General features: G+C 36.6%; 2 protein-coding genes across 2 annotated transcripts in view; one reads left to right on the top strand and one right to left on the bottom strand.

The window, feature by feature from the left end:
• slc30a9 (solute carrier family 30 member 9) overlaps positions 1–15,991 on the top strand; it is a 990,624-nt gene that overhangs the window by 302,202 nt on the left and 672,431 nt on the right. The window lies entirely within an intron of this gene.
• The window catches only part of atp8a1 (ATPase phospholipid transporting 8A1), a 338,290-nt gene that overhangs the window by 8,509 nt on the left and 313,790 nt on the right, over positions 1–15,991 (bottom strand). The window contains 2 exon segments of the mRNA XM_051928331.1: positions 10,463–10,555; positions 11,480–11,568. Coding sequence (XP_051784291.1) covers positions 10,463–10,555; positions 11,480–11,568 — 182 coding nt within the window.

Genomic DNA, 15,991 nt, shown 5'->3' with positions numbered 1-15,991 from the left:
TGATGAATGAACTTTATTCTGCAAATGGAACAAATTCTATTTTACATTATCTTCTGCAATCAAACTTGCTAATCCTTTATATAAATTGTATTGATTGTAATCGTATGATAATGTTATTTAGAATACAAAAGGTGACCTGCAAGTACGGCTTAAGGAATATCTGTACTCTCAACGTATTGGGACTCTCATAAAGCAGGTGATTCTGTAGATTTTCCGGCACCCTATGTTGTCATTTAAATATTATTAAAAAATCTCTTTGAACCTAACTATTACCTAACTCGTAAAGGATATCGCGAGTTGTCTTTTCGCTGAATTGTCTTTCGCTGAGTTGTCTTTTCGCCGAGTTGTCTGTCACCCAGTTGTCTTTTCGCGGAGTTGTCTGTTGTCCAGTTGTCTTTTCGTCAAGTTGTCTGTCGCCCAGTTGCCCCTGATCGCGAAAGAGCATTCATATGGATGGGACTATAGAATCAACCTTAGTATACCCACCTAGGCCTGTAGGGAGGCTTGATATTTTACCAGATGTAATAAAAAAGATAAAACAATGTGAAAGGATTTTTGTGTGGAATATGGACAGCTGCTATGTGTCCATGGAATGGCGAGTCACATGATAAATACAGACACCAAAGTAGTTCAATACATTTTTATAGAGAACTAGGCTTTTATGACTATCTTTTTCTAGCATTCTGCAAATAATAATTTATTTTAAACAATCATGTCCTGAAAGAAGATTTTTATTTGTAGGAACATCTTGCTGAATGCTGGGGATGGTGACTTTGGAAAAGAGACCAGGGCTCTGTGGGAGCTTTTACTTTGAATGCACTGTGGCCTCAAGAATTATTAGCACCCTTGATAACCGTAAAGAAGACATGTCATATAAAATAAGCAGCTCTAATACTGAGCAGTATTTTTATGTCTAAAAATGAGATAACTATACACTTTTTAAACAATAGTGGACACTCACAATTAAGGGGGCATTAGTTCATAGGCTCAGTACTGTTATATGTACACACTAAAGTTAAATTCTTACTTGCTGGTGCTAATCAACATGTAACACGTCGCCACTCTTTGGTGCCATGACCAGTGAGTACGACTACCTAGCGTCGAAACTGCTGTCTGCCTTACCTTATGGTAAAGGGGTGTTTTATTAAGTAATAGAATGAAGAAAAGCAAGGAGTAACATGTGGAGTAACAGAAACTCATATTGGCTACGCCACTGGGCCTGACTGCATTAGGCATACAACCTGTCTGCTGGGGAACCTTTTACACTTCCCACCTACAAATACCAGCTCTCCTTCCATGCTGTTTCCTCAAGGCCCTAGTTTTCTTTCACCAAGCATTTGAATTCTTGTCCGGATCCACCACTTGATTCCAAGAAATGGTCCTAATGCATGAGGGGGCTTTTCATGCAGGAGCCTGAATTGCTTCCAGGCCTCCCTAAGGAAATACTTTCAAGGTCTTGAGTGTCAAATATAGAAGTCCTAAGGACAAATGCCTAGAGCTGGCAGCTGCAGGTGGTCCACCATTATTAACAGGGGACCAGGAATAATATATAGGTTACCAATGCCCACATTTCTAGTCAGAACTTGACAGACTTCTACATCATATACTTTATTCTAATTCAATCATTTCAAAAGACACATTCCAATGAGCAATGCTCATATTTCGCTGAAACACAGGGCAACATGCTGTTAAAGAGTTGTAACAGCCTGCTCCAAACTTCTTGCCCTCATTTTTCTAAGCATGTTGCCTGCTAACTGTCCAGGCATCACTCTAAAGGAAAATTGTGCCATCAAACCTCTTTGAAGAGGAGGCTAGCAATCGATGGACTTCAGGTGGGACAATGCATGCCTATCAAGACTATCAGCCCAGGGGGAGAGGCCGTGCAGTTGTCCAATTTGTTGAAAATAAAAAGCTTCAGATTACTGCTCTCTGGGTCTTGGTGCTTCATCACTTCTTTGTTCCAGGCTCCTCTGTGACCTGTGACTGAGGCTGTGCAGCTGACATCTTTTCTTTTAGAGCATGATGACCCAGTGTCAGCTGAGGTTACAAACAGGGCAGGGAGACATGGACACTGAGGGTCTAGGTTCACATCAAAGCAGAAGATGGAGATACACACTGTGATTTGTGATGGTGTTGCCTAAAATTTAAAAGCTATCAGCTCTTAAGTGTGTTTTACTATCAGCAAGTGTTTGCAAATCACTGTTAAGAAACCAAACTGCCAAGCACAGTGACATGATGGCAATTACAAACAAGCAGTGAAAGCCATCCACTTAGCCATTCATTTTCTGGACATGAAGAATCTGCTGTGGTGGCATTGGTAGGGGGTGGGAGTTGGATCCTGGATGGCATTATTTTCAACTGCAGGACTCAACACTGAGACTATTTCACTCTGGACCACCAGCACAGAGACAATAAGCAAACCCCATGCACACAATGATTGAACTGGAAAATGGATGCAAGTGCGCGGAACTATGAGACAGCAGTATGAGACACCAGAACACCACACTGTCTTAAACTGCAAAACATTCACCCAATTAAAATACAGATAAAATGAACGCCCAACGTAAAGCAGAAGGCAGACTTTGGGCAAGTAATTTATTTGTACTTTTGTCCCGTCCACTCTGGCTAGAAGTAACATGAGTATAATCCTCTCAGTGTCCGGCTCAAAAAACAAGCTGGAAAGATTCAACAATGATTGTGACATTCTTAATTCTTCGCTCTGTCATGTCAAAAGACACTACAGTGAACAAATAGCTTATGGCACTCAAAGAATGAAAGAAAACTGAATTATTTTAGCTTAAACCAATAATGAGCTATTAAACATGCAATTAATGTCAGAGGAGTGACACTTAGGGGAAATATCCACCCTGACCTTTGCCACTGCAGCTTTTCATAGCTGTCAGCTGTCAGAAAGCTCTTGATGAAAATAAAAGGTGTAAAAACAAGTTAACTCGCTTGTACTCTGTAATTTGTTTGCAGTTAGATCACTTCAATGGGGGATTTTACAAGGAGCATCTGCAGCTTCAATGAAGGGGCCGTGTATATTTTAAAAATGGCATGGATAATGATGATTGCAGGAATTGCTGCAACATGACTGAGGCAAATAAAGATTAAAGTGCGTCATTTTAAACATATATTTATTGGCGCAGAAAAGACATTTGACTTTTTTAATGCACACGTTTAAGCAGTTCCTCAGGCATGCCAGGGTGCGTTTGTTAAACAGTTGTCTCACCGAATTACACTGAGAAGTGAAGATGTTAATGGCATTTCCGCCGTCAATTATTCCTTTTGTTGAAACACCGGACACCAATTCAGCCTCTGCCACTTCATGTGGTTCAGTCTGGTTAGTAAAGTCAGTGCTTGACTAACCAAAAAGTCAATGAAGCCCAAAATGCAAAATAGTACTCAAGAAATACGTAGCACGGAAGTCGTTACCAAGAGCTTTAACTAAATGAACACACGCTATTCTTTTGTTATTTTTCCACAAGCTTGGATACAACCTTGTACCCTTTTAGCAACTGCCCCCTCAAAGTTGTGACCCCCTTGAGAGCTGGGATTCATAAAATGGTGAAGCCCAAGAAGAGGGCAAAATGGTGTACCAGAAAAATGCAAATTAATAAAACGTTCCTGAAAAATTTCATTAAAGCTCAATTTTAGCTTCAGAATCCTTGAGTATGAAAAATCCAAGATAAGACAAATACATTGACAGGATTCATTCAGGATAAAGCACAAAACCGAAATGAAAATGTAAATACTAACAGTTATTAAAAGCTAAACAGGACAGTATAGCAGTGCTTCTAAAGTTCAGTCCTGATGCCCACTGTGGCTGCAGATTTTCTTTCTGCTTTCAGTTGGATTCTGACTTGTATTAAGTGATCCATTATATCTCAGCTCCTATATTTTGATATCAATCCAGAACTTACAAAACTTGTAAACACGCATGGACTGGCGAGCATTGTTGGGCTGAATGGCCTATTCTCATCTAGATTGTTCTAATGTGATACATGGGGATAATTTGGTGTTTTTATCAGACTGTTTCTTAAAATTTATGTCATTGTCATTATGATTTTATTTTTGCTTTCCCAACTGTTTCCATTAATTAAGCCATTATTTCCTAATTATCAGGCTATTGGGAGTAACACAGAGGGGGCTTTAGCTCAGCATTCAGTGCTGTTTGGCCTAATCATTGACTATCATTATTAGAACTGGGGGGTGCATGATTTTGACAAAATTAATAATTGGAGATTACTGCCTTTGATATTATAATTGTGATTATTAATTTCAATTAAAAGAACAATGAGAGCAGGGAATATATTCCCTGCTCTGCTCTCCAATAAATGAAAGTTATCGCAAATATACTAATAACCCAATAGTGCTTTACTCACTCAGAATATGGAACCAAATTAGAAAGCATTTTAAGATGGAAAATCTTTTATCAGTGGCACCTCTGCAAGAGAACCACCTCTTTTAACCTTCGCAAGTATATCCAGTTTTTAATACCTGGAAAAGTTTTGGGATTAAAAAGCTCAGAGATCTTTATATAGACAACATATTTACATCTTTTGAACAATTACGTTCAAAATTCAACCTCCCAGCTACACATTTCTTTTACTATCTTCAAATTAGAAATTTTGTTAAACAGAAATTGCCCGATTTCCCCCACCTTGCACCCTCCACAATGCTGGAAAAAATACTGCTCAATTTCGAGGAAATAAACACTATTTCTGCAATATATAAAATCTTATTAGAGTCCCTACCTTTCAAAGATCCAAGAGGACATTGGGAAGAAGATCTCTTAATCAATATATCAGAAAAGGAGTGGAAGGTAGCAAAGCAGAGAATTCACTCGAGTTCTATATGCGCAAAGCATAGAATTATTCAACTAAAAATTATATATCGAGCTCATCTGTCTCGCTTAAAACTGTTCAAAATGTTTCCAGGGCAGGATCCAACCTGCGAACGCTGCAACCAAGCTCCTGCCTCACTGGGTCACATGTTCTGGGCCTGCACTAAACTAACATCATTTTGGACAAAAATTTTTAAGTGCCTCTCAGACAGCCTTGGGGTCACAATCCCTCCTAACCCATTAACAGCTGTGTTCAGTGTTCTTCCAGATGGACTTGAATTGGAGAAGGACAAGCAAACTGTGATTGCATTCACTACACTTTTGGCACGCAGACTTATTTTGTTAAATTGGAAGAATCCTAATTCTCCTCTGATAAGTCAGTGGGAAACAGATGTTTTATATTATTTGAAATTGGAAAAAATCAAATTCTCAGTTAGAGGATCTGTATAGAATTTTTTCAAAACCTGGCAGGATCTAATCAATATTATTTTAGAATAAGAGAAATAACTATAACCGCATTTAATTCCCTTCTCCATCTCTTATTTACATAGATATTTACTTCTCCCTTTCTTTTGTTTAATGTTGCCTTATTAAAAAGCCTTAAGCAATTTTCCTTTAGCTAAGCTCTCCTTCTCAGGGGTGGGGTTTGATTTGTCTTCAAATTTGTTGGGTTATAAATTGATCTGTTTGTATGGAATGATTACAATGAAAATTAATAAAATAAAAATATAAAAAAAAAAAAAAAAAAAAGAACAATGAAATATACACCTTGTCTTGCCAAATGCATATACTGTATTCTATCTAAACATAGTACTGTGGAAACCCCATTTCATAGAAAATCCTTCAAAATTGTTAAAATGAAATTTAAAAATGCAGGATTAGTTGAAAAATGAAAAATTTAGTTTTTAATAATATTTCTTTTTTATTTTTTACAATAAAGGTAACAGCACATTTATTATAAAATTTGTGTTACCCTGAAATACCAGCCATCACCACCATTCAACCTTCAACAATGTAAAATGTTAGTGCTTTACTACGTAAGCAAATGCTGTGTGTGTATGCAAAATAAAACTAGATAATAAAATGTTAAATGACAGTAGCATATGATGGAGAACATATTGCATACACAATTTGACAACCCTTTTGTTTCATTATATAAATACATTATATGTAACAGTGGTAATGCATAGCAAACTTGAAAAGTATTTCGATAATAACACACTGTTACATGCTGCTAGCAGACTCTATCCTTGTGCGGTAGCACCATCGTTCTTAACATTATTGTAATGAAAACCATACTCATTTAAAGAAGTAGCATTGCCGGCATCTGCTTTTCAGTGTGTATTCCTCATCAGTATAATGAACTGTTATTCTTGGGCATGCTTTCATTGTTTTACTCAATCACAAATCAGATGTGGTTGCATAAAGTGCCACTTGTTTCAGATTCTTTTTAATTTTTGTCCAATATTTAGAATAAAGTAAAATCAATGTAACTTTGGAAGAATAATTGCAGGAGAGGATGACTTCCCTTACTCTGACTGTTGATCATTTTTGAAAACCTTCATTACACAAAGTTCTAGTCGAAGCCTTGTCTTGATGACTTCTGTTATCTGATGTTTCTTTTCTAGCCTGCTGTTTATGGACACATAAAAAGTAATTAATGGCTATCTGTGTTGCAGACCTAACACTACTGAAACTTAGTGCTGTTTGCTTAGCTCTCATGCACTTTTCATTCTGGACTATGTGGTTGAATTTTAAATGACTGTTTAAATGTTTGGCAGCAGTGGTTTCATAGTTTGCACAGGACACTTTTGAAAACAACAACAAAAAAATTCAAAATCAGGGACACTTGTTTTCATTTTGGTACTTAAAAGTCTAATAAGTGATCTACATTTAAACATCAATTATATTTCTCAATTTTTATGGTAGTTTCTTCAAACAGAACAGAAATATATGCACACTTTTTAAAAGATGTTGTTTGGGATCAGACTCCTAAAAATGCATTTAGCAGTTTGCATGTAGTTAGTCCTGTGATGCAAGATCCTCCGATTTACCAGCGCATGTGTGCTTAGTGTATATGTCTGTGCCTGATTACAACACGCATTTGTTGTTTAAAGCAGTTTATTATCTGGGGAAGCTCAATCTCTTGAGAGTGGGAGTGCCAAATTGAAGGCAGTGATCATCACTTTCCACAATTATTATATCGAGGCAAGCGTAATTGTAGTCATAACTAATATACAATTAATTGTGTTGCTCTACTTAGGATACAATTAAAGAAGTAAGCTATATGGAAAAATTAGGAAAATGGCAAACACATTTATGGCAGTGGCAAAAATACAAATATTTATACATTTCTTATAAATACAAATCTCACACTTCTGTACATTTCTGAAGGTTCAATAAGAGAAAAAGACCAATTAATTACACAGTAAGAGTAAAAAGAGGGAAAATGGCTAGCTGGTGTTTTGGATGGGTCCAGGACTGAACTGGGGAAGCACTGCAGTAGCACATGGTACATTCAAGTTTGAAGATATTTTCACTAAAGTCTAGCTCTTCTTTTGAACAATTTTACAACACTTAACACATTATCCAGGTGATGTGTTTTTCTCCTCAAATCCTCTTCTATAAATTTTCACTTTATTGCAATAATATTTACCTTTCCTTTGTACAATCTCTATCCCAGATATGACATTTTACAGATGTCTACCTTGATGGCCAATTTCAACAATTCGTAAAATGAACGAAAATCTGGCAAGTAAATATAAGAGCAGAGCAAGTACTTTAAGGGATCACTGAAGCATACAGTACATTTATGTTTTAAAAATAGCGATATCTGAACAATTTTCTGTGGCTTCTGTGTTCCCACAGTAAATGACTGTCCAAATGGGTTTATGGGCACAAAGTGACTGATGAATAAACAAAACCATGAAAAGTGAGGGATCACTATATACAGACATTCAATTATGAAGAAAAAATAATCAACAATTTAAAAAAATAATTTGCAGATAAGGGTGTTTTGATGGGACACGTGTCGATTTCTGCAAGATTATGGATCACTTAAGAAAGAGATGCTGGTTTATGGTAAAACCTATGATGTCTGCTGTATAAAATTCACATGCATTGCTTTCCTAATAGTTGAGGTGCAAAGGAAAAAATCTAGGAGGTGTAATACAGACCCCAGCCTTGAAACAAACAGTGTCCCTGGTGTTGTGAATTTCCCATTGGGATTAATAAAGTATGTATCTATCTATCTATCTATCTATCTATCTATCTATCTATCTATCTATCTATCTATCTATCTATCTATCTATCTATCTATCTATCTATCTATCTATCTATCTATCTATCTATCTATCTATCTATCTATCTATCTATCTATCTATCTATCTATCTATCTATCTATCTATCTAAAGAGCCAAATAAGAGCTTAACAGCTTTATGTGTGAGTCTGGAAGAACAGAGGAAATCCACTGTGGAAAGGGGTGGCTACTGATTTTGGAAGCAGCATATACCACGCTGCCTCTCTGTGGCAAATATAGAGTGCAATGCTAAACTGTAATGGAGAACACTTCCAGTCATGGATCTGTAGACATTTACCATTAGTTCCTTTAACACCACAAACATGTTTAACTGCTGCGGTGGGCTGGCGCCCTGCCTGGGGTTTGTTTCCTGCCTTGCCCCCTGTGTTAGCTGGGATTGTCTCCAGCAGACCCACGTGACCCTGTAATTAGGATATAGCAGGTTGGATAATGGATGGATGGATGGATGAATATGTTTAACTGTCTCTGACAGAATAGTCTGCAGTGAACTTTCTTGGCCATAACAGATATGTTGACATTCAGTATAGTATAAGGTGCCATATCAGAAATAAAAATTTTGTATCTGGTCATTGTTAAATAAGAATGCACACAATCTCATATATCACTTAAAGTTCTCCAGCAATTAATCTGCTTTTTATTGGAATTTAGTTTGAGATTACTAGATTAGGTCATTCATTATTTCAGATTAAGTCCTAGAAGAATTGCACCATGAGCATGTGTTCCCTTCCTAGTGGGCAAACAAAAACCAAAGGAGGCTATGCTGTTCTGAATTATCATGCCTGAACACCTGTGCTGACAAATATTAAATAATATAATCTTTTAATATGCATTTTCTTGAAATAATGTGTACTTTATGTTTATTTGTTATGTACCTGTTATTTACATTACTAGTCAAACGTTTTAGAACACCTGTTTTTTCAGTTTTGATGGAAATGCACTCAGTTTAATGTCTTAATGTTTCATGAAAATCAAGGCATAGAACATATAAACAATGTCAAATAAAAAAATAAATCAAGGAATCACTAACTATACAAAATTTTATTCACATTTTTGATTAATCAAAGTAGCCACCTTTTGCTGATATAACAGCCAAACTGTGGTAACCCTTTTGATTTAGAATGCCAGTTGCTCTGTTGAAGTCACCAACTCTGCCTCCAGCAAAAGAACCCCAGACCATGACACTTCTGCCTCCATGTTGGACAGTTGGTGTCACACACCCAGCAACCATCCTTTCACAAACTCGATTGCATACAAACACCCTGAATGATGAACCGAAGAATTCAGATTTTGATTCATCGGTCCATTAGACTTTCGTCCAATCTGCAGTAGCTATCAGCCAATATTTCAAGGCCCTATTCTGTCCTTTAAGGAATGGCTTTCTTCCTGCCATTCGCCCTGTCAATCCTGCAGCACAAAGTCTCCTCTTCACAGTAGAAACTGTTAAGCTTTGCTTGAAGCCGTTGTGCTGTGAGGTGCCTATCATGCAAGCTGGTGACCCTCAGAAACTTGTTTTCTCACTGGGTTGTGACTTTCACTCTGCCAGACTCAAGCTTTGAAAGTAAAGCAGTGAGGCATTCAAACATATATGGCAATTATAATTAATCTTGAAATGTTGTCCTGAGATATCCACATAGCACTCATAACCGAACAATACAAAATGTTGCTTAAATGACAAATGTTTGTTTGCATACTTTTGTTGTCTTATTAGATAACAATGTTAAAAACATATTTTTATATAGAAATATTTAAAATTGTTGGTTTTACAGAAATGTTAATTCTGAGAGAGCTATGAAGTCATCTTTAATATGAAAGCAGACATAATCATTTAGGTACTATGCAAAATATACCAATGTCCAAAGGTTTCTAGTACAACGTAATAAACACTTAACATTTAGAATACTTGTCAAGGCCAGATGAAGACTGCTAAAGTATGAAACCTCTTGTTAGCTGAGCACATCTAGTGACTTGTGCAAGGCCATAATATTAACTATTCTGTAGTGAGGTGAGGAAGCTCTTGTTTCTGTAAATAAGTGAGTCAGTATTCCAAACTTCATGTATGGTATCTTGATCTATTCTTATTAGAAGTCCAAAAGTACTGAAAATAAAAGCCAAATATTATGTAAACAGTGAGGGTTCTACACCACTAGCTAAAGTACCAAGACCAACAATTATTCCAAGAAGAGTGTATTTTGGAAGTCCAGGGTGTTCATTGAGTTGCTGCCTACTGTGATGTTGAATCTTTCTTTCCAAAATGGATTTGTTTTTTGTTTTGTTAAATCATATGCACAGTTTTTACCTTTTGCCATGTACGACAGCTCCGGGGTCCTGTGATTTTGCCTCCAACTCCTGAACTTCATCCACCAGAGTTTTAAAACAGCTTTTTTTTACCCTGTAATAAAAAAAATGTCTTTGGAATTTAAAATAGTCTTGCCATGACCATTATGAAATTTTATTTACTACATAGCATAAAATTATATTCTAAAATACGTTTAATCCAGTGGTAGGGTCAGAGGGAGTTGAAGCCTGTCCCAGCAGCACTATGGACAAGACAGAAATCGACACTACATGGGCAGTAGTCCATCTCAGAGGAACGCAGACTCACACCAGTCCAGGCAGCTTCACCTGGTGGCCATTGGAATGTGGCAGGAATTGACAAGGCTGATGGGTGAACCGAAAATTTGGTGACCTAATGAATTTTGTAATTTTAATGTTAATACTAAATTGGACATTGAAAAATCAAACAGTAATCACATGCTGCAAATAAATAAATACCATAACATTTTCTTAGCCTGCTCTTCCAGAGAAAGGTCCTAGGGTACTGGAGCTGATCCTAGCAAGCTAAGAGTTCAAGGCAGGAACACTCTCCTGGACAGGACACCAGTCCATCATGGGGTAAACACACTCACACCCCGCAGGCCCAATTTATCATCACCAGTCCACCTATCCTGCATGTCTTTAGACTTTGGGAAGAAACTCGAGAACCCAGAGGAAACCCACACACACATGGGGAGAACATGCAAACTCCACACTGGGAGGACCAGGGACACGAGGCCCGGTCTCCTTAATGCAGAGAAAGCAGAACTGCCAAATAAATAAATAAAAAGCTTAAACATTTATTCAATAAATTTGACATGTATTATGTAAGAACTAATACTTATTGCAATCCCTCTTCAGTGTACTTTTATTGTATTTGATCTCTCCCATTAAACTATTTTCCTAACAGTTATATGATATAATTATTATTCAATTTAATTTTACAGTAGAAAATGAAATATTTACTTTGTCCTCACATTAGGAAGCCATTCATACTTACACTTTATACATCAAGTCAAATATTAGAGATGTTATAGGGATAAAGAAGAGACCCATCCAAAATACGCCAGAGCTAAACATCATGTCTACCTGTGGAGAAAAAAGAAGAGCTAAGCTATGAAACAATAAAAATTATAAAGGCAAGAACTTTTATATTTACTAGTAATATTTTATATGACAGAAAATAAAACAAGTGTAGCAAAAAATCATTACTTTGGACATGTAATTAAGTTAGTATCTATTTAAATTAAGCTTATCAGCTGGCTATAATACCATTAAATGGAAATTACCTGTGTTCACAGTTGGGTGGATGTTTTACCACAGTCACCACTTACATAAATATACATAATACAAACTAATAAAAAAAAAATATATAAAAAAACTTATTTTGTTTCCTTTTAAGCAAATCACTCTACCATTTGGCAGATTTTGTATATTGCTGTGCTGAGTTCTAATTTGTATAATTCACTCATCTTGTCTGCTTGACACAAGCATTCTTACAAACAGCCTTGTTGTTTTGTGGTGTAACATACTCATAGCATCAAAGAACTCTACCTACTATGAACTATCTGAAAACTGACATTATGGAAAAGAAGTATGGGAGATACCCAGTCAGTTACAATACTTGAAGCTTACACGTTTTTTTCATCAATACATCATTACTAACAAAAGCATTACTGATGAAGGGGAGAAAATGGGAACTTTGAAAGTGTTACCCATATAATGTATGTATGGTAGACTGCTGGTGACTGTACTGGTGGATGAACTCCATAACTGCATGATGTACTGGATATTAAAACAAATATATGGCTCTCAGACAAACAGCAAAGCTCACAAAAAGTCCAGCTGACGACTAGAATCTGACTTATAAAAAGTCCTGATGATTAGAATCTAACTTGCAAAAAGTCCTGCTGATGACTAGAATGTAACTTCAAATACCACACAGTATTGTTGAGCTGTTGAAAATAAATCGAAGGACATTATGCTCAGACTATATAATACACTATTGACACCACATTTGGAGTACTGTGTGCCGTTCTGCTCAACACGTTGCAAGAAAGACACAGAGGAGAACAACCAAAGTGCATCCCAGGACTTAAGGGCATGTCTTACTCTGACAGACTCAGAGGATTAGTCTGTTTAGTCTCGAGCAGAGAAGACTACATGGGGGCCTAATCTTGGTCTTCAAAATTCTCAAAAGCACTGATAAAGTAGATCCAGATGAATTCTTTCCACTTAACTTTGAATCACATACTCAAGGACATCATTGGAAACGAAAAGGAATTGTATTTAGGACTGAAGCCAGGAAGCACTTTTTTACACAAAGAGTTTTAGAAAACTGGAACAAACTACCAATGATACATGTAGTTAAAACAGGAACTTTGACAACCTTTAAGAAATATCTGGATGAGCTACTAGGACATCTTAGCTATTAGCTGAACAAATGAGCCTGATGGACTGAATGGTCTTGTTTGTCAAATTTCATATGTTCTCAACGTTGTGGTATGCCATAATGTGTGTCTATTTTATAAGTCCTTTCCACCCACATTCCAAAAAATATTTTTCAATATAGAACTCACCAGGAGTTGGGGTTCGGCCTGGTATCATCTTGCACAAACCTGAAGCCAGCACTTGCACACTCAAACATACTTGTAGTCACTACAACTAGACAAGTTTAGAACCATTGACACAACCTGCATATCTTAAGCAGAACATCTCAAGAAGAGATGTGCATATGTGCAGAAGATCAGATATCAGCAATGGCAGAAACTGAATCCAGGTCCCTGGTGATGTGAGGCAGCACTGCTAGCCATTGTGCTATCATTGAGTTTATAGAGTTTATGCAGAATAAGTAGAATTTTCTTCAATTCTTTAACTATTTTACACCCTTTTAATATACTAAATAAAAATATATTTTCATTAGATTTGTGCTCACATTTCTAACATATACATTAAATAAAATAATGTGATCCATTTTTATTAAAATATGAATTTAAGGAATCTATATATATATAAAAGTCAATGTATGTGTGTATGTATGTATGTTCCAGCATCACTTCCAAACGGCTGGAGAGATTTTCATGAAACTTGGTACACATGTTTCTCATTGGTCGACTAAAAATACTTTAGGGTGAAATCAACCCTAACCCACCCCCTTCTGGGTAGGGTGGGGGGTGATCTTGCGGTCTTGTATGTATGTTATCATCCAGTTGACACTCGGAACGACCACCAGAGGGTGAACTAGAGGTGACTGCCAGCATTCTTTATGTTAATGCCCCTGTTGCTTTTGAAATTAAATAGAGTTGGCTGGTTCCGAGTGTCAACTGGATGATAACATACATACAAAATCGCAAGACAAGCACATTAGTGAGTCTTCACTGTTTGTTAATTTATTTTTATTTTTAAAGTTGTGTTTTTTTTTATTATATTTTTCTCAAACAATTAAAAAAAAACACTTTATTTTCCTCCCGGGCAATGCTGGGTATTTCAGCTAGTACACTATATAATTCACAAATGCTCCGCTTCCCAGGACCACATACAGCAATTGGATTAAGCAAATTTAAAACAAGTATGACTGGGCAGATAATTTATATGTTCAAAAAAAGCTTGGCACCAGCTCTGACAATGACTTTAATGCAATTTACTCATTCAAGGTTGTGTTTATCCATCCATTTTCAAGCATTCTTGGTGCACTGCAGGGATAGGGGTTGGAATGGCAGCAAAGACTGGATGAAACCATCACAAGGCACACCAGTGCCAGTTAAACAACATGTTTGGGACGAGGAAGCAAAACCAGAGGACCCACTGAAGATAACTTCTTAATACAGGAAGAACATCTGATCTCCTCAAAGAAGGTGACTGGGCCAGAATCCAAACCCATTACTCTGTAGCTGTTAGGCAGCAACACTTACAACTGGTTCACCCTGTTCATTGTTCTATAAGTTCTAAATTTACAGTAGAAGTTAGAAAAACAAACCCAAGAAATTTAAGTAAGCCTAGACTTTAAACAGAAGGGAAAAAAACTGTTAAATAAATTGGTCTGAATCCAGAAGAGTGCAGTCAGGGACATTGAAATGTGCCTGTTGATATAAGGGGGGACAATGAGGGATGCTGGCTACTGCTCAAGCATGCCGTTGACCCTTTTAGAGTCCACCTTCAAGATTAGACTAAATAAGTTGCGTGTGTTAGTGAATTTATACAGTCAAGTTATTTAATTGTTTAAAAATTTCTACTTACTTTTTTAGTTGTTTTAATACATGTATGTCTATACTGTATATAATGATATTTAAGTGACAAAGCAGATCACAGATATAGCACATTTTTCAATTTTTAAACTTATGGGGCCAGTTTACATGATACTTCCTCCATCATCAGATAAAAAAAGAAGTTAAGCAATGATAAGCAAAAATACAAAATAATCAAGTGTGGTACAGGCAGAAAAAACAGATCTGTTAATTCACGAAAATATCAGTAATATCTGGGCATTCTGTTGAGCATTACTTTACCAGTAAATAACAGACAAAAACCCAGCAACTGACTAAAAAGAAAAGGAAGCAACTAAAATGTCTTCCTGAGATGTAGTAAAATACGGTAAATGTTCCTGTCATATTAGGTGCTGACATCTAACAGTCTGTCTGAATGCAGCTCCCTTAAATGGCAGAAGTAAGAATACACTGGGAACTCTAGTGAAACGGCCTTCTTTTAACCGTTAGGTGATGGAAGCAATCTGGTAATGACTATCTTATACAGACGTCCTTTGATCTGCCCCATTAGTTTGACTGCCTGTACTTCACAGTCAGAGTAAATACCTACAAATGTTCTATGTGTGTTTTTTTAATCTAAAGGTTTTAAAGCTGGCTTTCTGCAGCACACTGAATAAAGACGATATTGAATAGCTGAGACTTCCACAAGAGTTGGGTTCAGGGCTGGGCTATATCCAAGTGCTCTTCTCTTCCACCACTTCTTTCCTTTTTTGGTTTTACATTACTCATCAGTAAAATGTTAAGAATGATAAAATCTTTCCTAAAATAATCTGCTAATGTTAACATCTTTATGTTTCAATGTTATATAGGAAGGAGTTTAGAGCAGGAATGAGCATTATTGCTAAGGTTCCAACGACATCTGAAATAACAAAAAGTCACATTTAGCAATAGGTAACACGAGGAACAGAAAAACTTTACAAAGGTAGAGACAGAAGAAACGGTTCCCAATTTATCCCTATTAATTGATTGTGGCCAGTGTCAACAACTGTCGTTATCTTTGATACCAAGAAATGTAAAAGTGCTTGTTTTTGAGGTGCCCTTTTGCTGGGTGCAGCTGTCTGGGGAGTGCGCTAAACTGTAGACAGATCAGTCAGACCAAATCCTTTATTTTTTTTTTAACTTCTTTAGTGGCTGCTGAAAAAAGACAGACACGGTTACAAACGGGACTCAAAATCTGAAAACCGTCCTCACTGATCTATCAACAGACCGACTGTTATCTTAGCAGTATACTGGGAGATTTTAAGCAGACT

The sequence above is a fragment of the Erpetoichthys calabaricus genome, chromosome 5, assembly GCF_900747795.2.
Source record: "Erpetoichthys calabaricus chromosome 5, fErpCal1.3, whole genome shotgun sequence".
Classification (NCBI taxonomy): domain Eukaryota; kingdom Metazoa; phylum Chordata; class Cladistia; order Polypteriformes; family Polypteridae; genus Erpetoichthys; species Erpetoichthys calabaricus.
Note: the sequence above shows the minus strand (reverse complement) of the source record. Positions and strands in the feature narration are given on the sequence as shown.